The sequence below is a fragment of the Megascapheus bottae genome, chromosome 14 (assembly GCF_031878675.1).
Source record: "Megascapheus bottae isolate mThoBot1 chromosome 14, mThoBot2.hap1, whole genome shotgun sequence".
Taxonomy (NCBI): Eukaryota; Metazoa; Chordata; class Mammalia; order Rodentia; family Geomyidae; genus Megascapheus; species Megascapheus bottae.
Window position 1 is genome coordinate 30,594,372 of NC_143522.1, and position 25,326 is coordinate 30,619,697.

Sequence of the window (25,326 nt, forward strand, 5' to 3'; positions counted from 1 at the left end):
TGAGTAGCTAGGAATATAGGCATGAGCCACTGGCCCCTGGCTCTATTTGTTTTATTTATTTATTTATTTATTTTGGCAGTTCTGGGGCTTGAACTCAGGGCCTGGCCTGGACACTGTCCCTGAGCTTTTCAGCTCAAGGCTATCACCCTGCCCCTGAAGCCACAGTGCCACTTCCAGTTTTCTTGTGATTAATTGGAAATAAGAGTCTTTAGTGCTCAGGCTGGCTTTGAACCATGATCCTCAGATCTCAGCCTCCTGGGTAACTAGGATTATAGGCACGAGCCACTGCTCCTGGCTATCCTTGGACATTTTTTTTGCTCAAGGCTAGCTAGTACTGTGCCACTTGAGCCACAGCGCCACTTCCGGCTTTTTCTATGCATGTAATTCTGAGGAATCGAACAAAGGCTTCGTGCATGCTAGGCGAGCACTCTACCACTAGGCCACACTCCCAGCCCTTTTTTTTTCCCCAGTCCTCAGCTTAAGCTCTGGTCCTGAGCACTGTCCTTAGACTTTCTCAAGGCTAGAGCTCTACCACTTGAGCCTCAGCACCACTTCCAGCTTTTTTTTCTATGTATGTGGTACTGTGGAATCAAACCTGGGTCTTTGTGTATGTTAGGCAAACACTCTACCACTAGGCCATGCTCCTGGCCCCTATTTTATTTTTTTCATGTGTATACTGATCCTGAGGTTTGAACTCAGGGCCTAGGTGCTGTAACTGAGCTTTTTTGCTCAAGGCTAGTGCTTTAGCACTGGAGCCATAGCTCTACTTTGGGGTTTTTGGTAGTTTATTGGAGGTAAGAGTCTCACAGACTTTCCTATCCAGGTTGGTTTCAATCCATGATCTTTAGATCTCAGACTCCTGAGTAGCTAGGATTATAAATGTGTGAGCCTCTCATTCCTGGGTACTTTTTCAGTTTTGAGTTTGTGTTATATATGTAGAAATTTTACTTTGAAGCTAGTTAATTGTTAAATAAGAAGTGGGTTGTGTTTCAGTTTTTTACTTACTTCCACCCACTTTTGCTCTAGTTATTTTTCCGATAGGGTCTCTAGGTTTGCCAGGGGCCGATCTCAGACCATTATTGATTGAAGTATTCCTTTAAAAAATTAATTTTGGGGCCGGGAATTTGGCCTAGTGGTGGAGTGCTTGCTTAGCATGCACAAAGACCCGGGTTCGATTCCTCGGTACCACATACGTAGCAAAAAGCCAGAAGTGGTGCTGTGGCTCAAGTGGTAGAGCCCTAGCCTTGAGAAAAATCCAGGGACAGTGCTCAGGCCCTGAGCCCAAGCCCAGGACTGGCAAAAATAATAATAATAATAATAATTTTATTGTCAGGATGGTGTACGAAGGAGTACAGATACATAAATAAGGTAGTGAGTACATTTCTTGAACATTGTTACCCACTCCTATGTTTTTCTCCCACTTTTCCTTTCCTTCAAACGATTCCTTGTACATAGTTATTGTGACCAAGTTGACTTCAAACCACTATCTTCACCTTGTTGGTTGTGGGACTTAAACTCTGGGCTTGGGCATTGTCCCTGAGCTCTTCAGCTCAAGGCTACCACCCTACCCCTTGAGTCCAGTGCCACTTCTGCTTTTCTGGTGGTTAATTGGAGATGAGAGTCTTTTAGACTTTTTAGTGCTTGGGCTGGTTTTGAACCTGGATCTTCAGATCTCAGCCTCCTGAGTATCTAGGATTACAGGTGTGAGCCGCCTTGCCCAGCTTATCTTTACCTTTGGTGTACTGGGTATAGTTGTAAGCCACCATACCTGGCCCAAATTAGCTTTTTTTCTTTGTTGGCCATGGTGCTTGAACTTGAGTCTTGGGAGCTATCCCTGAGCTTTGGGGCTCAAGGCTAGCACTCTACCACTTTGAGCCACAGCTCCACTTCTGGGTTGTGAGTGGTCAGTTGGAGATGAGAGCCTCACATTCCTGCATGGGCTGGCTTCAAACCATGATACTTAGATCTCACCTTTTGGAGTGGCTAGGATTACAGGCATGAGCCACCAGTGCCTGGCCCAAATTCTTTTTGTAAAGAGACTCCTGAATAAATGCTCAGCCTTGTGCCATGCTCTAGCATAGTCCCTAGGTTTTAAGAGCTCACAGTTGGGGAGAAAAGGCATTTGTAACTCAAGCCCAAATAGACAATGCCTCAACCCTAGCTGGGTTCTGCCCTGGGCCTGCCTGTGCCCTGTGCTGGTGTGGAGCCTGGACTTTGGAGTCCCAGGCTTCTGTGCTTTCCAGCCAGGCGCCTGTGTGCCTGAAAAATGGGAATAAAGAGAATAAGTGGGATGGGGCCACCCCTAGGGTTAGGTGTGACTGGTATTGAGTGTGGAGTAGTCAGATGAGCCAGGTGTACTTGGTAGTGCAGGGAGCACTGGGGATGAGTCTACTGGGCTAGGATGGCCAAGCCAACAACATCTGCCAGCATCTGTGTGCAGACGAGCCCTGCTCTACACCAGATCTGTCCTTGCCCACTCATGAATCCCTCCAACAACGCGCTGGTGCACCTGGAGCCCCGCAAGTGCATCACCAGGTCTGGAGCTGGGAAAAATAGTAGCTCCAGTGACTAGTGACTTTAGAGCCTGAGGTGGGATGAGGGAATCATTCTCCAAACAGTTGATAAGAAATTGGAAATGTGGACTTGAATTTGATAAAATATTTATTATGATTGTAGAGGATGTTGGTGATGAAGGAGAAGAAGAAAAAGAATTCATTTCCTACAACATCAACATAGACATTCATTATGGGGTTAAGTCCAATAGGTGAGTACTATAAATTTGCATTATGGCATGTTTGTGATTACAAATTTGAATCCTAATTGAGTACATAAAAAGATTTCTGCTTTTTAAAGTTTCTGTTTTGGGTTTTGTGCCTTCAAATTCAGACTTTCAATTTGGCATAATTTTAAAATAATGCCCAGCCTGGCATATCTGATTTTTTGTTGGAGCCATTCCTAAAGGTAGCATTATTAGTTCAGATGTAAAGTATTGTTAAAGTTTTCGTTTTGTTTTGGTTGGTCTTGGGCTTGAACTCTGGGCCTGGGTGCTGCCCTTGAGCTCTTCAGCTCAAGGCTACTGCCCTATCTCTTAAGCCACATCCCCACTTCCCATTTTCATTGTGATTAATTGGAGTCTCGTTCTTTAGTGTCTTTAGTGCCTGGGCTGGCTTTGAACCATGATTCTTAGATTTCAGCCTACTGAGTGGTTAGAATTACAGGCACGAGTCACGGCGCCTGGCAAAGGGTGCTAGCTTTAACAAACAGTCTCCAGGACAGTGCCCAGCCCTGAGTTTAAGCCCCAGTTGTGTGCATGCATGCACACTTGTACTGGTTCTTTAGTGCTTCTGTTCAGGGCCTTACCTTCTTGTGTGGCATACTACCATTTTAGCCATACATCCACTTCCAGTTTTTGTTTGTTTGGTTTATTTGGTGAGTCATGGGGCTTGAACTTGGCCTGGGAGTTGTCCTTGAGCTCTTCAGCTCAAGGCTACCACCCTAACCTTGAACCATGACCTACTTCCCATTTTCTAGAGGTTAATTGGAAATAAGAGGCTTTGTGCCCTGGGATGGCTTTGAACCTTGATCCTCAGATCTCTCAGCCTCCTGAATAGCTAGAATTACTGCAGCGTGCCGTCCCCCCTCCAACTTGTTTTTTTGTTGTTGTTGTTGTTGTTAGTTTGATTTGGGTTTTTTTTTTTTTTTTTTTTTTTTTTTGCCAGTCCTGGGCTTGAGCTCAGGGCCTGAGCACTGTCCTTGGACTTTCTCAAGGCTAGAGCTCTACCACTTGAGCCTCAGCACCACTTCCGGCTTTTTTCTATGTATGTGGTACCGAGGAATTGAACCCGGGTCTTCATGCATGCTAGGCAAGCACTTTAACCACTAGGCCAAACTCCCGGCCCTGGTTTTTTTTTTTTTTTTGCTATTGTTTTTCCAAACTTAGGTCTTCATGCATGCTAGGTAAGCATTCTACCACTAGGCCAAACTCCCGGCCCCAGACACTCCCAGTTTTTTGCTGGTTATTGGATGTAGGATCTCAGATTATCTGTCCAGGCTAGGTTCATACCAGGATCCTCACATTTCAGACTCCCAAGAAATGAGGATTATAGGTGTAAGCCATGGGTGCCTAGGGAAGACAGGTTTTTTTTGTTTGTTTGTTTGTTTTCTTTTGCCAGTCGTGGGCTTGAGCTCAGGGCCTGAGCACTGTCCTTGGACTTTCTCAAGGCTAAAGCTCTTCCCACTTGAGCCTCAGCACTACTTCTGGCTTTTTTTTTTTCCTATGTATGTGGTACAGAGGAATCGAACCCGGGTCTTCATGCATGCTAGGCAAGTACTCTACCACTAGGCCAAACTCCCAGCCCAAGACAGGTATTTTTAAGGCAAGACTGTGAATTCAAGACTGTTGCCTTTGTGGTTTCCAGGAGAATGCCATAACTACAACCTTGGGTTAATCGTTCTCATGTACTCAGTGCAGAAAGACAAGCAGTCAATTTCACAATTAGAAAAACATCAATTCTTAGCCGGGTGCCAGTGGCTCACGCCTATAATGCTAGCTACTCAGGAGACTGAGATCTGAGGATCTCAGTTCAAAGCCAGCCCGGGCATTAAAGTCCTAAAGTCTCAGAGACTTTTATCTCCAATTAACTACCAGAAAATGGGAAGTAGAGGGAAGTGGTGCTGTTGCTCAAGGGGTAGGGTATAGCCTTGAGCTAAAGAGCTCAGGGACAGTGCCCAATCACAGACCCACGACCGACCCCCCCCCCCCCAAAAAAAAAAAAGAAACCACATCAGTTCTTACCTTTTTTTTTTTTAAGTCACACCGTCAGGAGGGTGAATTTAAATGTAATACAAAGGCAATGGTTGTAAGGATGGTTAAGAATGCTATTCTTTGTCCTGTCTAATTTCTTCCATTGTTTCCTTCTTAGCTTGGCATTCATCAAGCGTACCCCTGTGATTGACGCAGACAAGCCAGTCTCTTCTCAGCTCCGTGTTCTCACGCTCAGTGAAGACTCGCCCTATGAAACTTTGCATTCTTTCATTAGCAATGCTGTGGCTCCTTTTTTCAAATCCTACATCAGAGAGTCTGGCAAGGCAGACAGGTAAAATCATTTTTCTTTCTGTAGTTTGAATCTAATTTCATGTGATTTGTTCACAGGCATTGTGGAGGATGATATAGAACTTGTGAGCCCATGAGAAAAGTTAGTAAATGAAGGTGTAACTCCTCTCTGCTGGTCCCCGTGGAGAAGCTCGTGCCCTCATTTTGAGCTGTTGTGTCCTTGCAGGGATGGGGATAAGATGGCTCCTTCCGTTGAGAAGAAGATCGCAGAACTTGAGATGGGGCTCCTGCACTTGCAGCAGAATATTGAGATTCCAGAGATCAGCCTCCCCATTCATCCCATCATCACTAATGTTGCGAAGCAGTGCTACGAACGTGGAGAAAAGCCAAAAGTTACCGATTTTGGAGATAAAGTTGAAGATCCAACATTTCTCAACCAGTTGCAATCTGGAGTTAACCGCTGGATCCGAGAAATTCAGAAAGTAAGAACACAATGTTGACAGTTACGGTGTGAAAATTCTTCAAGGACTCTTTAATATCTATGGGAGCTGGTCTGGGCTTTGTCAGGGAGGTAACTCAAGGGGTAGCCTGGTAGTGTCACCTGCTCCTGCTCCTGGCAGTGCTCAGGCAAGACCAAGCCAGTCTGAGTGGGATGCTCAGGTGCCGTGTAAATATGAACCCTGAGCCTCCATCCCACAGTCTCTAGCCAAAACCTCCCTTACAGGGAAGCAGTCTGCGTGCCATTGTAACGTATTTCAGGAATACTTCTTTCGTCTCTGTTTAAGTACTACATCTCCTTGAAGGTGACTTTATCTCCATAGGTGACCAAACTGGATCGAGATCCTGCATCAGGAACTGCTTTACAGGAAATCAGTTTTTGGCTAAACTTGGAGCGTGCATTGTACCGCATCCAGGAGAAACGGGAAAGCCCGGAAGTCCTCCTCACCCTCGACATCCTGAAGCACGGCAAGCGTTTCCATGCCACTGTTAGTTTCGACACCGACACGGGTGAGAACCAGAACTAATCTGATCCATAAGCTACTAAACTAACAGGGTTGTGTGAGGTTTTGTTTTTTTAATGTAGAGAATGGAGATGAGTAGATGTACTGTGGGATCAGAGCAGGGCTGCGTGCAGGCCAAATGCGTGACCTTCCATACAGCCACAGCCTTAGCCTCGTACTACTGTTCTGTTCCGTTTTGGTTTTGATTGGTTGTGGAGTTTGAACTCAGGGCCTGGGCACTGTCCCTGAGCTTTTGTGCTCAAGATTAGTGCTCTACAACTTTGAACCACAGCTCCACCTCCAGTTTTCTGGTAGTTAATTGGAGATAAGAATCTCATAGACTTTCCTGCCCAGGCTGGCTCTGAACCATGATTCTCAGATCTCAGCTTTCTGAATCTCTAGGACTGCAGGTATGAGCCACCAGCACAGCATTTCTTGGTGTTTTATTATTGGCAGTTCTGGGGATTGAACTCAGAGCATCCGCTGCTTAGTCAGATGCTCTATCTCTTGAAACCTGCCTCTAGCCCCTTTTTCTGTTGGTGTGGACACAGGCCAGCCTGGGGTTACAAGTGTATGCCACCACACCTGGCCACTAATTGAGCCACTCTGCCAACTGTTTCAGTTTTGGTTTTGCTCGTATTGGGGTTTGCACTGATGGCTTATCTTCATTCGGCTTATTTGCTTGCCTGCACTCTACCATTTGAGCCATGCCTCTGGCTCACACCAGCCGATTTTTGTTTTTTGGTTGTTGTTGTTATTTTATTGTAAAGGATGTTACACAAGTCAGGCAATAAGTACATTTGTTTTAGAGCAGTATCACCTCTTCCCTCATTTCCAGCTGTTTTTGTTTTCTTTCTTGTACCTTGTCTCATCTTTCCTTTAGCTCTAGAGAATTAAAATGTTTTTTCCACATACCTCCAGAATTGCCCTTCAGGGCTTTTTAGAAAACCTATGACAATTTGTAGATATGAAGATAATGATATGAGCCCTGGGAATTTTCCTTCTGTTTCTCAACGACTTGGTTTCTGTACACGCATAGGTGTGTGTGCTTTTGACAATCCAGACAGGAAGGTGTTTGGACTGTGAAGAGGCCTTGTTCTGGGAAGCCGTTTGAGGCGTGCTGATCGATGCAGCCTCCTCATCCTCTGTCTAACCCTTCCTTTCCCTGTCCTGCCTTTCTCCCTCGTCCAAGTAGCCAAAGTTTAATGTCATTTTTGAATAAACAGTGGGAGTGAGGTTGAACAAAATTTTTCATGTGTGTCCCAATACCAGAGCTTGAAGTCTAGTTCTCTTGGCTTTTTTACTCAAGGTTAGTGATCTACTACTTGAGCCACACCTCCACTTCTAGCTTTTTGCTGATAAACTGGAGACTAATCCAACCAAATGTTTTCACCCATCATTGTGAGGCATTTCTCTATAGCTCTAAATCTCAGAGACATGTTCCATTAAGTAATTAGAAACATGCTATTTGTCTGCCTGATGCCAATGGCTCATGCCTGTAATCCTGGCAACTTAGAAGGCTGACATCTGAGGATCACAGTTCAAAGCCAACTCTGAGCAGAAAAATGTAAGACTTATGTTCATTTAGCCAGCAAACAAGCCAGAAGTGGAGGTGTGGCTCAAGTGATGGAGCACCAGCTTGAGGGGAAAAGCTCAGGGACAGTGCCCTGACCCCGAATTCAAGGTCCAGTACTGGCACACATACAAAAATATACTGCCTGTCAAGTTTGTCTCCACCCTCCCTGCCTCCCCTCAGTAAAGTGTGGTACTGATCATGCGCTAATACTGAATGCCTACTTAGAGTCTTGTCTTAATATTTTTCAAAAGAAATAAAAAATGCTAAGAAGCACTTGTTTCCCTGATTCCATGTTCATAATAACACACTCATGGAACTTGAGCATGGTTATATAATTACATTATTTTGTGTGTGTGGGTGTCAGTCCTGGAGCTTGAGCTCAGTGCCTGGGGCTCTATCATGACTTTTTTGGTTTTTTGGTCAGTTGTGGGGCTTGAACCGTGGATCTGGGTGTTGTCCCCGAGCTCTTCAGCTCAAGGCTAGTGCTCTATCACTTGAGCCACAGTGCCACTTCTGGTTTTCTGGTGGTTAATTGGAGATGAGAGTCCACAGACTTTTGTACCCCGGGTGGCTTTGAAATGTTATTCTCAGATCTCAGCCTCCTGAGTAGCTAGGATTACAGGCCTGAGCCACTAAAACCTGGCTTCCTTGACCTTTTTTTGGGGGGGGGCCAGTCCTGGGCTTAAGCTTAGGGCCTGAGCACTGTCCTTGGACTTTCTCAAGGCTAGAGCTCTACCACTTGAGCCTCAGCACCAGCTTTTTCTATGTATGTGGTACCAAGGAATTGAATCCGGGTCTTCGTGCATGCTTGGCAAGCACTCTACCACTAGGCCAAACTCCCGGCCCCCTTGGCCTTTTTTGCTCAAAGCTAGCACTTTACCACTTGGGCCACAGTTCTAGTTCTGGCCTTTTTTAGTAGCTAATTGTAGATAGAGTCTCATGGACTTTTCTATCAGGGCTGCCTTTGAACCTCAATCCTCAGATCTCAGCCTCTTGCTAGCTCCACTTGCAAGTGTGAGTCTAGCTGAAATTATATTTTAGTGTTCACTAAATGACAACATTTTAGTATCTCTAAACTTACATGTAGATGATATAGACTGAGCACGCATGTATATGTGTGTGTTTGTGAACTGACAGTGCTCGGCCTGCAGTATTTAGAATGCCCATAGGTTGATCCTGTTCTGCTCTTACACTAGAGTTACCCTACCTTACTAGTAATGCTTCCTTTTCAGGTACCATTCACTAAAGCTTTGTGGCATCATAGCATCAAAATGTTTTCCTGGGGCTGGGAGTGTAGCCTAGTGGTAGAGTGCTCACCTAGCATGCAGGAATCCCTGGGTTCGATTCCTTAGTGCCACATACACAGAAAAGGCCAGGGGCCCAGAATTTGTGGCCTCAGTGCCACATAAATAGAAAAGCCAGGAGTGGTGCTGTGGCTCAAGTGGCAGAGCACTAGCTTTGAGCAAAAAGTGTCCAAGGACAGTGCCCAGGCCTTAGAGTTCAAGCCCCAGGACTGGCCAAAAATATGTGTGTGTGTGTGTGTGTGTGTGTGTGTGTGTGTGTGTGTGTGTGTGTGTGTGTGTGTGTGTGTGTGTGTGTGTGTGTGTACGTGCGTGCGTGCCTGTTAGGGTACTGGCCAAAAATGTGTGTGTGTGTGTGTGTGTGTGTGTGTGTGCCTGTTAGGGTATCTCTTCGGTGAGTTTTACTGTTTTATATGAAAACCCATAGCTGTTTCCTTGTTGATCTAGGTCTAAAACAGGCATTGGAGACAGTGAATGACTACAACCCACTGATGAAAGACTTCCCTCTGAATGACTTACTCTCTGCCACCGAGCTGGACAAAATAAGGCAGGCACTTGTTGCAATTTTCACCCATTTGAGAAAAATTCGAAACACCAAATATCCCATTCAGAGGGCCCTGCGTTTGGTGGAGGCAATCTCAAGAGACTTGAGTTCCCAGTTACTCAAAGTGCTGGGCACAAGAAAGTTAATGCACGTTGCTTATGAGGAATTTGAAAAAGTAAGTTTTAACCTCAGGAAACCCAGCTCCAGGCAATGAGAAGAAATCCACTCCAATGCTAAGTTCCTTCTCCTAAATTGCATCCTAGGTTATGGTAGCTTGCTTCGAAGTTTTCCAGACTTGGGATGATGAGTATGAGAAACTACAGGTGTTGCTCAGAGACATCGTCAAGAGAAAGAGGGAGGAAAATCTGAAGATGGTGTGGCGCATTAATCCTGCCCACAGGAAGCTCCAGGCTCGACTGGACCAGATGAGAAAATTCAGACGCCAGCATGAGCAGCTGAGAGCTGTCATTGTCAGGGTCCTGAGGCCACAGGTATGGCTGCATTCTACTCATACTTCGGGACTGCATTGCCTTTTAAAACCAGGATGTACAGAGGGCTTATACTTTCACAAGTCAGATAATGAATACTTTATTTATCTTTTTATTTATTTTTGGCAGTCCAGGAGCTTGAACTTAGACCCTAGACACTGCCCTTGAGCCTTCTCCAGGCTCTACCATCTGAACCTCAGAACCACTTCTGAGATTTTCTGTATATGAAGTACTGGGGAATGGCACCTGGGCTTTGTGCATGCTAGGCAAGCACTCTACCACTAGGCCAAACTCCCGGCCCACCAGCCCAGTACCTTTTTTTTTTTTTTTTTTTTTTTGCCAGTCCTGGGGCTTGAATTCAGGGCCTGAGCACTGTCCTTGGGCTTTCTCAAGGCTAGAGCTCTACCACTTGAGCCACAGCACCACATCTGGCTTTTTTCTATGCATGTGGTACCTAGGAATTGAACCTGGGTCTTCATGCATGCTAGGCAAGCACTCTACCACTAGACCAAACTCCCAGCCCCTATAAAATGTTTGAATAAAAAATGTAATTACCGGGCTGGGTAATTAAAATGTAATTACTCATGTTGCTGACAGATAATTCTGTTATAGCACGTACCAAAACAAAATGTGTTTTGCAGTCATTTTTATTAGAAGTCTTCCCTTTAGGTCACAGCTGTTGCACAGCAGAATCAAGGTGAGGTTCCTGAACCCCAAGATATGAAGGTGGCAGAGGTCCTCTTTGACGCTGCGGACGCCAATGCCATTGAAGAGGTGAATCTGGCCTACGAGAATGTCAAGGAGGTCGATGGACTGGACGTTTCCAAAGAAGGCACCGAGGCCTGGGAGGCGGCCATGAAGAGATACGACGAGAGGATTGACCGCGTGGAGACCCGCATCACCGCTCGCCTTCGCGACCAGCTCGGCACAGCCAAGAACGCCAACGAGATGTTCAGGATTTTCTCCAGGTTCAATGCCCTGTTTGTCCGGCCTCACATCCGAGGGGCTATCCGTGAATACCAGACCCAGCTGATACAGCGGGTTAAAGATGACATCGAATCTCTGCACGACAAGTTCAAGGTTCAGTACCCACAAAGTCAGGCTTGCAAGATGAGTCACGTTCGTGACTTGCCCCCTGTGTCAGGGTCCATCATCTGGGCTAAACAGATTGACAGGCAGCTCACTGCCTACATGAAGCGGGTGGAAGATGTCCTGGGCAAGGGCTGGGAGAACCACGTGGAAGGACAGAAACTGAAGCAGGACGGAGACAGCTTCCGCATGAAGCTCAACACCCAGGAGATCTTTGATGACTGGGCGAGGAAGGTGCAGCAGCGCAACCTCGGCGTCTCAGGCCGTATCTTCACCATCGAAAGCACCCGTGTTCGGGGCCGGACTGGAAATGTCCTTAAACTGAAAGTGAACTTTCTTCCGGAGATCATCACACTTTCAAAGGAAGTCCGGAACCTCAAGTGGCTCGGCTTCCGGGTCCCACTGGCAATTGTGAACAAAGCCCATCAAGCAAACCAGCTTTACCCATTTGCCATCTCACTGATTGAAAGCGTCCGGACATATGAGCGGACCTGTGAGAAAGTGGAGGAGCGAAACACCATTTCCTTGTTAGTCGCTGGCTTGAAAAAGGAAGTGCAGGCTCTGATTGCAGAGGGCATTGCCTTGGTGTGGGAGTCCTACAAGCTCGATCCCTATGTACAGCGCCTTGCAGAGACTGTCTTCAACTTCCAGGAAAAGGTGCTCTGTCCTGATGCTCAGGAAGATAGTACTAAGTTGGCACCGCGCTAGCTCCCTCATAGAAGGCAGGCATGGTTGATGGGGCCACGTCCCTTGCTGTGGGTCTGATGGGGGTAGAGCCACAGGGAGGACGTAGGAGGCTGACAGGCCAAGTGAGAGCACACCTATGTGGCTGGAGAGAGCATGGCTAGCTCCTCAGCCGTGAGTGCTTACCTGCTTTCGCCTGTCTCCAGCCCAGTCAGACAGGTGTAGACCTTCTGGCCCAGAGTCTGTATCTATGCCCAGGCTGCCTCCCTGAGGCATTCAGGGCACACCGATCAGAGACCCTTCTGTGTAGGAGTAGGGGACTCCCCTACTTGTTCCTTCCCCAGTGAGGACATGGAGGTGAGGACCACAGTCCTCACTAGGGCATGTATAGAAGTGAAGAACAGGGCAAGTGAATTTCTGGGTATTAAATACATCTTTTTCTAGGTGGATGACCTCCTGATTATTGAAGAAAAAATAGACTTGGAAGTCCGCTCCTTGGAAACCTGCATGTATGATCACAAGACTTTCTCTGAGATCTTGAACAGAGTCCAGAAGGCCGTGGATGACTTGAATCTGCATTCGTATTCCAACCTGCCCATCTGGGTCAACAAGCTCGATATGGAGGTGAGGCATGGGGTGATGTGGTGTTTTCACATCTCTACTGCTGGTCTGACTCTGGAACACAGTTTCCTGTCAAGTCCATCTCCCTCCCCCATGGAATCCCAGTTAATTCTAGAGCTGAGTGGTGATACTGCACGTCCTACCCACGCAGTTCTGAGCAGGGAGCTGTAAGGGACCAGAGCGCCTTTCTCTGCTATTGCATACTTGTCTTCCCTAGCCCTCTAGGCGTGGTTCTCTGACCCTGCTCTTCTGCACCCCCGTTGAGAAAGAAATGCCCAACTACAAAACGCCTTTTGCTCCTGGTACAGAGGCTCTTGCTCGCCCCTAAGGGTAAGGGCAAGGGTGTGTGTTACACCTAGGGCCTAAGAGCACACACAGAGCAGCGTGGCAGGAGCACATTTTACAGAGAGGTTACAGGGCAGTCACTTGGTCAGGTCTCAAGCTATAGACAGCCTGAGATGGGCTGTCTGAAACTGAGGGAAACAGAAGGGAGACAGAATGAGAGGAAGAACTTTTCACCTTTAATCCAAAACACCTACTGACTTCTAATTCTCTTGGAATGAAATGCTTTTTGTAGATTGAAAGGATCCTGGGTGTCCGGCTTCAAGCGGGCCTGAGGGCTTGGACCCAGGTGCTTCTGGGTCAGGCTGAAGATAAAGCAGAAGTGGACATGGACACAGACGCTCCACAACTTAGTCACAAGCCCGGTGGAGAGCCAAAAATCAAAGTGAGTACTTTCCATGGCATCCATTTACAAGAAAGCAGAAGGAATACTCTGCTTAAGTACCTAGGGAGCCAGGCATGGCTGTGCCAAGTCTCATCCCAAGACTCAGGGTCTGAGGTAGGAAGATGTTGAGTTCTAGGGTAGGCTGGCAGAAGGCAGAAATGGGAGTTTTGTGGTTTAAGGCTGGCCTTGGTAAGAACTTAGCAAGACTTCATCACAACAAATAACAGGATGTATATTTGATGACACGTATGCCTATGATCCCAGCTGGAGGTTGATAAGGTTCTCAGACTGGCCCTGGCAGTCTGAAGCATGAAGGGCTGCAGGTGCTGCTGCTCAAGTGGTAGATTGCCTGTCTTGTAAGCATAAGGTCCTGAGTTCAAATATCAGAGGACTAGGGATGGAGTTGAGTGACAGAACACTGGCCTAGCAGGTGCAAGGCCTTGGGCTCCTCCCCAACACCAAACAGGAGGACACAGTGTGCCATGTGATGTCATGGACATGATGTCCTGTGGTTCACCGCTGGTATTCTTTCCCAGATCGTTGCAGCTCGGTCTGTGAAACACCTGACTACTACTGTCCCAAGTGTCCAGATTGTGAAACAGGAGGGAAAGCTGAGAAAGTGTCGCTGATGGGCCGGGAGTGTAGTGAAACCGTTAATAGACTTAGTTTAGTGTTTCCATCCTTGTGCCAGATAGGTGTGAGCGTAAGAGTTGGTGAAGGTTCTCAAAACTCTTTTCACTGTCAGGGCACGGGTGGCTCATGCCTGTAATCCTAGCTACTCAGGAGGCTGAGATCTGAGAATCAAGGTTCAAAGCCAGTCTCTGAAAAATGGGAAGTGGGACTTGGCTCAAGGGTAGGGTGGTAGCCTTGAGCTGAAGAGCTCAGGGACAACGCCCAGGCCCATGACCCATAAAAAAAAAAGAACTCCTTATCTCCTGTAAGGCTAAAAGTCCTACAAGTCTAATTGCAAACAATAGAAGCCATAACTGGATGTGGTGATGATACAGGACTGTCATACACACTCAGGAGGTAAAACCCAAGGACTTGAGTGCCAAGCCAGTCTCTCTCAAAAATAGAAAACAAGGGGCCGGGAGTTTGGCCTAGTGGTAGAGTGCTTGCCTAGCATGCACGAAGACCCGGGTTCAATTCCTTGGTACCACATACTTGGAAAAAGCTGGAAGTGGTAAGGACAGTGCTCAGGCCCTGAGCTTAAGCCCAGAACTGGCAAAAAAAAAAAAAAAAAAAAGGCTGGAGTGTTCTCCCATGATAGAGTGCCTGCCAAGCATGTGCAAGAACGTGGGCATGATTCTTAGCACTAAATGAAATACGCCCTAACAAAAGAAATTTTAATTTTTGTGTGTGTAGGGGGAGGGTGAAAACTACTGGGATTTGAGCTTAGGGCTGTCAGGTTTACTGGAAAAGCATTCTGCCACTTGAACCATCTTCAGACCCCCTTAAAACATAACAAATTTTCCCAGGCTCCACTAGTTTATGCCTGTAATCCTAGCTACTCAGGAAGCTGAGATCTGAAAATTATGGTTGAGAGCCAGCCCAAGCAAAAAAATCTGTGAGACTCTTATCTCAATTAACCACCAGAAAACCGGTGTTGTGGCTCAAAGTGGTGGAGTGCCACCCTTGAGCTAAAGTGCTTGGGAATAGTGCCTAGGCCCTGAGTTCAAACCCCACAGTCAATAACAACAAAAATACACTGATGGGGGGAACACTCTCGCTTTGCAGGCATTTATGCAGTAAATGCTGTGCTCTTCCAAGGTTGCCCCATGAAGGTAACACAACCACCCAGTGTCCCCACGAAGGTGACATGAGTCTCTGCTGTCCCAAAGCACGTGTTCTCCGTTTGTGTGAAGAAACAGCCAAGTAGAGCAATGGAGCTAGCTTTCTAGAAAATTCTGCAATTCTGTTCATCGGAGTCCTGCGCAGAGGTCTTGTCTCCTACCCCCAGGCAGTGTTACAAAGGTGTCTGCCTTGCGGTATTCCATTGTTACTGTGGTTTTTTGGTGGTACTCAGGACTTGAATTCAGTGTTTGCTAGACTGGCACCATACCTCTGAGCCATGTCTCCAGCCATTCATACTCGTCTTTTGGTAGTTGTAGTAGTTGTGTTGCATACACTAGGAATGGAAGCCCACAGGAACTGCCAGTAAAGATGGAGCCAGGAGGAGCAACTGGATGTGTTGTTGTTACAAACTTTTATTTTTCACTCTTTAGTTGTTTTTTGGTTTTGGTTTTGGTTTTAATTTTTTTTTGCGGTGGTGGGTCTTGGACTCTTGGCCTGGGCACTGTCCCTGAGCCACAGCTCCACTTGTGCTTTTCTAGTTGTTAATTCGAGATAAGAGTCCCATGGTCATTAGTGCCCGAGCTGGCTTTGAACCTCAGTCCTCAGATCTCTGCCTCCTGAGTAGCTAGGATTGTAGGCGTGAGCCACTGCACCCATCTGGTTGGTTGTTATTTTGTTTGTTTGTTTTTGTTTTTAAACTTTATAGTATTGCAGTTCTTTTACTCACAAGGCATTTATTTTATTTATTTATTTTTTTGCCAGTCCTGGGCTTGAGCTCAGGGCCTGAGCACTGTCCTTGGACTTCTCAAGGCTAGAGCTCTACTGCTTGAGCCTCAGCACCACTTCCGGCTTTTTTCTATGTATGTGGTACCGAGGAATCGGACCTGGGTCTTCATGCATGCTAGGCAAGCATTTTAACCACTAGGCTAAACTCCTGGCCCACAAGGCATATTTTTCAAACTACTAAATCCCAAAGGAGCAGTAAGTATGTCTAAGCCAATAAAGTTATCTAGAGGAGACTGTTGGAATTTAGCCTAATGGGCTGGTGGATGACAGGCTTAACTTGGCATAATGCAATGAGTGCCTCTGTGGCTGGCAGCAGGGCTTCCCTTTGAATCTGCTGCACTGCGTTCTCAGGCCTATGTCATATGTGGTGCCGTTGTCAGGTGTAGGCCATTATGCGCTGCTCTCTTAAGCACTAGTTGTGGATTCACAGCCAAGCTTGGGGACCAGGAACAGATGAGCAATACCCCCCCCAGCCTCTTGACATCCTGAAAGGGGGCAGATGACAAACATGAAACTATACAAGACTCTGTCTCATGAAGTCTACACTTTGTGATAATTCAGAGAGTGGGTGTGGAGAATTAAAAATGTTTGCTAGGTGCGGTGGCTCACGCCTGTCATCCTAGCTACTCAGGAGGCCGAGATCTGAGGATCAAGGTTCAAAGCCAGCCTGCGCAAAAGGACCTGAGACTCTTATCTCCAATGAAGCTCTAGAAAATGGGAAGTGGGGCTTGGCTCAAGGGTAGGGCTGAAGAGCTCAGGGACAGTGCCCAGGCTGAGTGCAAGTCCCAAGACCCACCAAAAATAAATTAATTTTTGGAATACATTACTGAGGGGAAAATGAAACCTTTGTTTTACAGAACATTGTTCATGAGCTACGAATAACCAATCAGGTCATCTACCTGAACCCACCAATTGAAGAGTGCAGATACAAGCTATACCAGGAAATGTTCGCCTGGAAGATGGTCGTGCTGTCCCTCCCTCGGATCCAGAGCCAGAGGTACCAGGTAAGCCTCTCCCTTGGGCTCTGTCAAGGTGACATCCTCTGTTGGTTGAGCCACTCCCTAACACTTTCCAGAAAGCCTTGAGTTCTACATTGACCCTGACATTGCTTCTCTTGAAGTCCTTCAGCCACATCCTGTCTCACTCGGCAGGAAAGCCGGCACCTCACCGTGCTGGCTAGGCCCCGCATTATGCATCTCTGGCCTCAGCTCCTTCTTTTCCCCTTGTAGGCTCTGCTTCAGCACACTGGGCTCTCACTGATCTGCAGATCAAACAGACTCTGGCCCCTGAGCCTTTGCACTTGCTGAGAGTAACAAATAATCACATGATTTACTTTATACCTCCTTCTGGTCTGTGTCTGACTATCGTGTGTGTGTGTGTGTGTGTGTGTGTGTGTGTGTGTGTGTGTGTGTGTGTATCTGTGTCTTGGGGCTTGAACTCAGAGCCTGGGCACTGTTTGAGCTTTTTCACTCAGGGCTAGTGCTCTACTTAAGCCATAGCTGTACTGTGGCTTTTTGTGGTAAATTGGAGATAAGAATTTCCCAGCCAGGAGGGCCAGGAGTTTGGCCTAGTGGTAGAGTACTTGCCTACCACGTATGAAGACCTGGGTTCGATTCTTTGGTACCACATACATAGAAAAAGCCAGAAGTGGTACCATGGCTCAAGGGCTGGAGCACTAGCCCACCCAGGTCCTGAGTTCAAACCCCACATCCAACAAAAAAAAAGTTTCTCAGACTATTCCTACCTGGGTTGGCTTTGAATTTGATCCTCAGATCTCTGCCTCCAGAGTAGCTAGGATCATAGCCATGAGCCACCAGTGCCTTGTATAGCTCCCACCCTCTGACTTACTCATTTCAAATACAATCAGGATTTGGCATATTGCTGTATAGCTCAGGGGTAATGCATAAGGCCCCAGCATTGCAGAAAAACACAAATACACAAACACAAACCTTCCTGCCCTAACCCGTACTTCCTGTTCTCTTTCCTGCTCTTTCTCCATAGAATTTCTCCCTGTCTGGTATTCTGTATGTCTTTTGCATATTCCATTATTGTCTGTCCCTTCCTAAACTGTAAGTTCACATGATAAGGATTTTTTTTCTGCTTATTTATTTATTGTACTTAAAAGTGTCCAGCACACACATAGCAAGAATCCCCACAGTTGAACACGCAGTTCCGCATGTTGTTCTGCTGCTCTTACCTTGTTCAGGTAGTGGTGCAGGTAGTGGTGAATCTAATACTCCTTTTATTGGTTAAATGTAAATGGACTTTGGGTTACTTGAAAGTAAGGGGATGTAATCCTTTAAATACCGCTGTGTTGATGCTTTGTCATCAGTTCATATTGGTGATTAAGATGAGCATTTTTGTGCACACTACTTGGCATTGACTTCTGACTTCTGTTGGTTAGGTGGGCGTGCATTATGAATTGACTGAAGAGGAGAAATTCTATCGGAATGCTTTAACGCGGATGCCCGATGGCCCTGTTGCCCTAGAAGAGTCATATTCTGCAGTCATGGGCATTGTGACCGAGGTGGAGCAGTATGTTAAGGTACACAGATCCTAATTTCATCCAAATGAACTGTGCTCTGTTTTAGAGATAGGAGGCTGGGAATGCAGCTTAGTGGTAGAGTGCTTGCCTAGCATGCATGAAGCCATGGGTTCACTTCCTCTGTATCACATAAACAGAAGAAGCTAGAAGTAGTCTTGAGCAAAAGAACAGTGCCCATGTCCTGAGTTCAAGCCCCAGGACTGGCAAATAAATAAAAACAGAAATTTTTAAAAAGTTGGGGTGGGGGAGGGGAGTCAAGCTAGGTATAGCTCAGAGACCATGGGTTTGGTATCCAGCACTGAAGGAAAAATGAGCGTGAGGTAGCAAGGATAGGGCACTAAACCATACAGAGTACTGTTTCCTAGGGACTAGTGGCTTATTTCAAAACTAGAGTGACCGAGACACATATAGTGAGATTTTAGCTATGTGTTTTGAGAATAGTTAATTTGGTTCTGAGAATCTGAAATAAATTTGTAATGGTGATGCAAACACGGGTCTTCTTAATGGACTATGAACGTAGTGACCAGTAACAGTCCATAAAATGAAAACCTAAACTGTGGTCTTTAACGGTACGTTCCACTTGCAGGTTTGGCTTCAGTATCAGTGCCTGTGGGATATGCAAGCTGAGAATATCTACAACCGCCTTGGAGAAGATCTCAACAAGTGGCAAGCTCTTTTGGTCCAGATCAGGAAGGCCAGAGGAACTTTCGACAATGCCGAAACCAAGAAAGAGTTTGGGCCAGTGGTTATAGATTATGGCAAGGTGAGCGCAGCTTTGTTCGTGGAAGGTGGCAGGGAGGCTGCAATCGCACCTTGACTGCAGGATTGAACTGATGATGTCCACATGTGCATTTCACCCGCAGGTACAATCCAAGGTGAACCTGAAGTATGACTCCTGGCATAAGGAAGTTCTCAGCAAATTTGGTCAGATGCTAGGATCAAACATGACCGAATTCCATTCCCAGATCTCCAAGGTGAGGAACTAGAACTGTGCCTGTGTAACTGGGCTGGGGGGTGGTTCTGGACCCTGTGATAAAATGCCGCCTTCTCCGAACAGTCTCGCCAAGAGCTGGAGCAGCACTCTGTGGACACAGCCAGCACTTCTGACGCTGTGACCTTCATCACTTATGTGCAGTCTCTGAAACGGAAGATTAAACAATTTGAGAAACAAGTTGAGGTGAGTTCTCTAGGTAGCAGTCCTCAAACTACATAGAGACTGTTTTGACCCAGCCGTCAAGCACCGTTTCTTAGTCACTCATAGCCTGTCAGGACACCCACTGTGCTTGCAAAAAATACAGTGCAGCCAGTAGCACCCTGGGGTCTATGCTTGAGAGATCTCTGCACGTGACTCAAAGGCCCAGGAAGCCTGAGAACCAGTGCTGAGTGTATGAGTCTTTTGCTATGCTTGTTTTCGAGGACTCGGGGTCCTGTTGTGTTTGAAGTAGAGGAATGGAGCCTAGCACCCTGTCCTCCATCCTCACTGGGCTCGTGTGCAGTTCTGGCGGGTGAGCCAGGCTTTCAGCGCTGTCCTCAGGGCGCAGTGGTGCTAGGGTGGAGAGCTGTAGCAGAGCAGCGGTTTAGATCACTTGTGCTCTGTGGCTATAAAGTGTTCTCTAACAGTCCTTTTGGTTTTTTAATTCTATGAATCTTTCCATTCTCAAAGCTTTACCGCAATGGTCAGCGTCTGCTGGAAAAACAACGGTTCCAGTTCCCGCCTTCCTGGCTATATATCGACAACATTGAGGGAGAGTGGGGGGCTTTCAATGACATCATGCGGCGGAAGGACTCGGCTATCCAGCAGCAAGTGGCAAACCTGCAGATGAAGATTGTGCAGGAGGACCGGGCTGTGGAAAGCCGTACCACTGACCTACTGTCGGACTGGGAGAAGACCAAGCCTGTCACAGTAAGTCCTACTACATGTCAGCCGACACCTCCGCCTGCTGTACTTACTTCAGACGCAGCACCGTAACCTTGCAGTACTTGCTTTCATAATCTAGTTACTCATGAAGCTGAGATCTGAGGATTGGGGCTGGAAACGAGCCCAGGCAAGAAAGTCCCATTAGCCTCCAGGTGCCCAGGGCTCACGCCTGTAATGCTAACTACTAGGAGGCTAAGATAGGAGGATCACAGTTCAAAGCCATCCTGGGACAGAAAGTCCATGAGGCTGTTGTTTTTGTTGTTGCTGGGTTTTTTGGTTTTGTTTGTTTTTTTTGCCAGTCCTGGGGCTTAAAATCAGGGCCTGAGCACTGTTCGTGGGCTTTCCTCAAGGCTAGAGCTCTACCACTTGAGCCTCAGCACTTCCAGCTTTTTTGTATGTATGTGGTACTGAAGAATCAGACCCAGGTCTTCGTGCATGCTAGGCAAGCACTCTACCACTAGGCCAAACTGCCCGCCTCCCTGAGCTTATTTTTGCTCAAGGCTAGCACTTTACCACTTGAGCCACAGTGCCACTTCCAGCCTTTTCTGTGTATATAGTACTAGGGAATCAAACCCAGAACCTTTTGCATGCTAGGCACGCACTCTACCACTAAGCAACATTCTCAGCCCTTCCATTCAAGACTCTTACAAGACTCCAATAAACTACCAAAAATTTGGGAGTAGAATTGTGGTTCAAGTGGTGGAGCAATATCTTTGAGCAAAAGAAGTTCACAGACAGCACGTAGACCCTGAGTTCAAGTCCCACGACTGGCATTAAAAAAAGAAGTAAGCCAGGCACTGGTGGCCCATGCCTGAGATCCTAGCTACCCAGGAGGCTGAGATCTGAGGATCGCAATTCAGAGTCAGCCCAGGCACTAAAAAGTCCCTGAGACTCTTCAGTTAACCACCGAAAACCAGAAGTGGCACTGTGGCTCTAGTGGTAGAGCTCTCTAGCTTTGAGCTGAGGAGTTCAGGGACAATGCCCAGGCTCCGAGTTCAAGCCCCACGACTGAACATAATTTAAAAAAAGAAAAAAGTGATACTCATATAATCAGAAGAGCTATTAAAATGAAAAGGAAGTATGTAAATGTAATGTGTGTGCTTGAAGCAGAGTGCATCTTGGGTGATTTTGCATTCTTGCAGTGATCACTAAGGTAAGAGTATGTTAGGGAATAAAGGCTGCAGGCCCAAGGGCTCAGTCCAGTGGATCATTGTAAGTGCCCGCCATGCCAGAGTCTGTTCTAATTCTTCCAGACTGCGCCCACCTCTCAAGACCAGGCCTGCATTAAAAACACCTTTTTTATTTATATGATATATACATATATATGTATGTATATATATATATATTTGTTTTAAAAAAACTCTACTTTTATATGTGATGTATTGATATAAAACAGTAGTATCCATGGACATTCATTGAATATCTACCTATACACATGTTCTCAGCCTCTGAAATTCTGCAGAGTCCTCCACCAGGGTTTTTTGGGTTTGGGTTGTTTGTGTATTTCTTGGCAGCAGAGGCAGGGCTTGGACTCGGGGTTTTGAGCTTTTACTTAGCTGGTTCTACTTGAACCAGTGCTCCAGTTTTGTATTTTTCTAGTTGACAAGGAGATGGAGTCTCACTAACTTCCCTGCTAGGCGGGCTTTGATGCTTAGATGTGAGCATCCTGAACCAGCAGCAGCCCCGCCACGTGAAGCCCCGCCCTCCTCACGCGTGAATCAGCACAGTGCTCTGTGCTCTGACCACTCTTAGGGTAATCTTCGGCCGGAGGAGGCTCTTCAAGCTCTGACCATATACGAAGGAAAATTTGGCAGGCTGAAGGACGACAGAGAGAAATGTGCAAAGGCCAAAGAGGCGCTGGAACTGACGGACACAGGGCTCCTCAGCGGCAGTGAGGAGCGAGTGCAGGTCAGACACCTTCTGCCCTCCGCCAGTTCCGGCTCCTCCCAGTAACTGCTGCCCCTTCCTCGGGCGGTCCCTTCCCACTGATGTCCCCCTCCCTCAGGTGGGGTCCTGCCCCATTGACAGCCACCCACCGGTGTCACTGTGGTCCTGCCACATTCTGCGCTAGTTTCTTCTCTTTGGTTAGTTGGGGAGTTGGGGCTTTCTTTCTCTTTTGTTCTTTACCTTTCCTTCCTTCTTCCCTCTGTCCTGTCTCCCTCCCTTCCTCCTTCCCCCCCACCTTTCCTTTCTTTCTTTGTAAGATGACTTCTATTTCCAAAGTTTAACTGCTTCATTACTCTCAATCACAGGTAGCTTTAGAGGAATTACAGGACCTCAAAGGTGTTTGGTCAGAGCTTTCTAAGGTCTGGGAACAAATTGACCAGATGAAGGAGCAGCCATGGGTCTCAGTGCAGCCTCGAAAGGTATGTCTTGTTGAAATGCACGTGGGTGACAGACCTTACCTGAGAGCTTACAGATGTTATTCTCCTGTGTGTTGTTTGTATGATTCATCCAGACTAAGAGCCATGGGACTATTTCACTGTTTAAAGCAATATCGGCAATATAAATATTCTCTGTGTCTCTTGACAGCTTCGACAAAATTTAGATGGCCTCTTGAACCAGCTGAAGAACTTCCCTGCCCGGCTTCGGCAGTACGCCTCCTATGAATTCGTCCAGAGGCTGCTGAAAGGCTATATGAAGGTAGGTAGCTGGGGCTCCGTGATGGCGGGTGTCCCGTGGGTACACAGAAGCAGGTGACTGTGAGTGCTCTCTGATCAGATCAACATGCTGGTGATAGAACTGAAGTCTGAGGCGCTGAAAGACCGTCACTGGAAGCAGCTAATGAAGCGGCTGCACGTTAGTTGGGTGCTTTCTGAGCTGACCCTGGGCCAGGTCTGGGATGTGGACCTGCAGAAGAACGAGGCTGTCGTCAAGGACGTGCTGCTGGTGGCACAGGGGGAGATGGCTCTGGAGGAGTTTCTGAAGCAGGTAGGCGAACGGTGGATAGCTGCTACCTGCTTCCATGTTTCAGTCCATTGTAAGGAGTTGCGCTTGTAAGATGAATCTGTCTTACAAGCTCTGCTGTCCCTCTGCCTCCCTGATGTGTGGTCTCTGAGCTTTTGGTAAATGCCTGGAAACTTACTATACCCCTTCCCCCATGGTTCACTCAGATCCGGGAAGTGTGGAATACCTATGAACTCGACCTCGTCAACTATCAGAATAAGTGCCGCCTGATCCGAGGCTGGGATGACCTCTTCAACAAAGTCAAAGAGCACATTAACAGTGTCTCCGCCATGAAGCTCTCCCCATATTACAAGGTACACTTACTCGCCTTCATGGTGGTTCCCTGGAATGCAAGTTGCTGTATGCTTGTTCTCTGAAGCCTGAGGCATGAGTCAGTCGGTTGGTGGATCCTAGTCTGCATTTCTTCTCTTTTTTTTTTTTTTTTTTTTTTTGGTGAGTTGTGGGGCTTGAACTCTAGGCCTGGGTGTTGTTCCTTAGGTCTTTACCTCAAGGCTACCCACCCTAACCCTTGAACCACAGTGTCACTTCCATTTTTTTAGTGGTTACTTGTAAAGAGTCTCACGGATTTTAGTGCCCAGGCTGGCTTTGAACCACAATGCTCAGCTCTCAACCTCCTTAGTAGCTAGGATTACAGGTGTGAGTCGCTGTGCCCTGCTCCTAGTCCGCATTTCTCAGTGAGTTCTGGCATGTCTGTGAGTGAAGAGCCCAGCTGCTGACCCCTGCCCTCCCGGGAACCCACCAGGTTTTCGAGGAGGATGCCCTGTCCTGGGAAGACAAACTGAACCGGATCATGGCTCTCTTCGACGTGTGGATCGATGTGCAGAGGCGATGGGTCTACCTGGAAGGCATCTTCACAGGCAGTGCCGACATCAAACATTTGTTGCCCGTGGAAACGCAGCGGTTCCAGAGGTATGGCCCCCGGCCAGGGCCCGGTATCAGAGGGGCTGTGCTTCCCATGCCCACACGCTGATGCATTTTTAATTTGATTTGTAGTATCAGCACGGAGTTTTTGGCTCTAATGAAAAAAGTATCCAAGTCTCCCCTTGTCATGGATGTTCTGAACATCCAGGGCGTGCAGAGGTCACTAGAAAGGTTGGCAGACCTGCTCGGAAAGATCCAGAAAGCCCTTGGAGAATATCTGGAGAGAGAGCGCTCATCTTTCCCCAGGTAAGAGCTGCAGCTGTGCTTCGGTCCAGCTGTCATCTCCTCTGGCCTTGTGTGCCAGTCCATCTTGACACCAAGGGTTTGAGAGAGTTATTTGCTGAACATTTTGCCTTTCGTGCACTGATTGTACCCTAATTTCCGATTTTCCTCGGCTTTACTGTGCGGCTTTATTTAGCCCATCGTCCTCCCTCTTAGGCGACAGTCACGGTTCTGCTGTCTAGCACTGTCTAGCTCTGTCCAGCTCTAGCTAAGAAGACTCTCTCTTCCTTCCCTATAGTTGCTTAGGATTCATGGAACAGGTTCTTTGTAAATAAGTTAATGTGATCATGGAATTGAATTCTTTTTGCTTTCAAATCTTGTTGGATAAATGTGTATTTTTTTCCCTGAGGTCTGGAAGAGACTGGAATGTGATCCGACTTTGGGCTGGAGGTTTCCACCAGCAGTCACATCGTCCCTCTTCTGCGGTTCTACTTTTTGCCTTGGTCACTTAGTCCTGTTATAGAAAGTAGTAGCAACTGGATGCTGTCTTAATTTCAGGTTCTATTTTGTGGGTGATGAAGATTTGCTTGAAATCATTGGAAACAGCAAGAACGTCGCTAAACTGCAGAAACACTTCAAGAAAATGTTTGCTGGCGTTTCGAGCATCATCCTCAATGAGGATAACTGCGTGGTCCTGGGTGTCTCGTCCCGGGAAGGGGAGGAGGTTGGTCAAGTTGACGTTTGCAACCTAGAACACGCCGGTCGGCTCTGCTCTTGTTAGTTCTTACGATGTTTCCTTAATTTCAGGTCATGTTTAAAACGCCTGTGTCTATCACTGAACATCCCAAAATCAACGAGTGGCTCACGCTGGTGGAGAAGGAGATGAGAGTGACCCTGGCTAAACTTCTTGCTGAATCTGTCACGGAAGTGGAAATTTTTGGCAAAGCGACATCAATTGACCCAAGCACCTACATCACTTGGATCGATAAATACCAGGTAATGTATAGACGTGGGCAGGCTGGAGACAAAAGCACTGCTGTCTTTCAGGTGACCCTGTTCTACTAATGTATGCGCCATAGTCCATCTGCA

The 25,326-nt window shown here is 47.1% G+C and overlaps 1 protein-coding gene across 1 annotated transcript in view; it reads left to right on the plus strand.

The window, feature by feature from the left end:
• Dync1h1 (dynein cytoplasmic 1 heavy chain 1) overlaps positions 1-25,326 on the plus strand; it is a 72,957-nt gene that overhangs the window by 11,891 nt on the left and 35,740 nt on the right. Inside the window, exons 2-25 of the mRNA XM_090344854.1 lie at positions 2,677-2,764; positions 4,923-5,096; positions 5,280-5,535; positions 5,875-6,061; positions 9,379-9,650; positions 9,739-9,966; positions 10,633-11,709; positions 12,181-12,360; positions 12,935-13,084; positions 16,522-16,668; positions 18,069-18,209; positions 18,796-18,972; positions 19,073-19,183; positions 19,267-19,386; positions 19,873-20,112; positions 21,880-22,035; positions 22,380-22,493; positions 22,660-22,770; positions 22,849-23,058; positions 23,241-23,387; positions 23,837-24,003; positions 24,088-24,261; positions 24,796-24,961; positions 25,045-25,233. Coding sequence (XP_090200980.1) covers positions 2,677-2,764; positions 4,923-5,096; positions 5,280-5,535; positions 5,875-6,061; positions 9,379-9,650; positions 9,739-9,966; positions 10,633-11,709; positions 12,181-12,360; positions 12,935-13,084; positions 16,522-16,668; positions 18,069-18,209; positions 18,796-18,972; positions 19,073-19,183; positions 19,267-19,386; positions 19,873-20,112; positions 21,880-22,035; positions 22,380-22,493; positions 22,660-22,770; positions 22,849-23,058; positions 23,241-23,387; positions 23,837-24,003; positions 24,088-24,261; positions 24,796-24,961; positions 25,045-25,233 — 4,982 coding nt within the window. The remainder of the gene's footprint in view (positions 1-2,676; positions 2,765-4,922; positions 5,097-5,279; positions 5,536-5,874; positions 6,062-9,378; positions 9,651-9,738; positions 9,967-10,632; positions 11,710-12,180; positions 12,361-12,934; positions 13,085-16,521; positions 16,669-18,068; positions 18,210-18,795; positions 18,973-19,072; positions 19,184-19,266; positions 19,387-19,872; positions 20,113-21,879; positions 22,036-22,379; positions 22,494-22,659; positions 22,771-22,848; positions 23,059-23,240; positions 23,388-23,836; positions 24,004-24,087; positions 24,262-24,795; positions 24,962-25,044; positions 25,234-25,326) is intronic.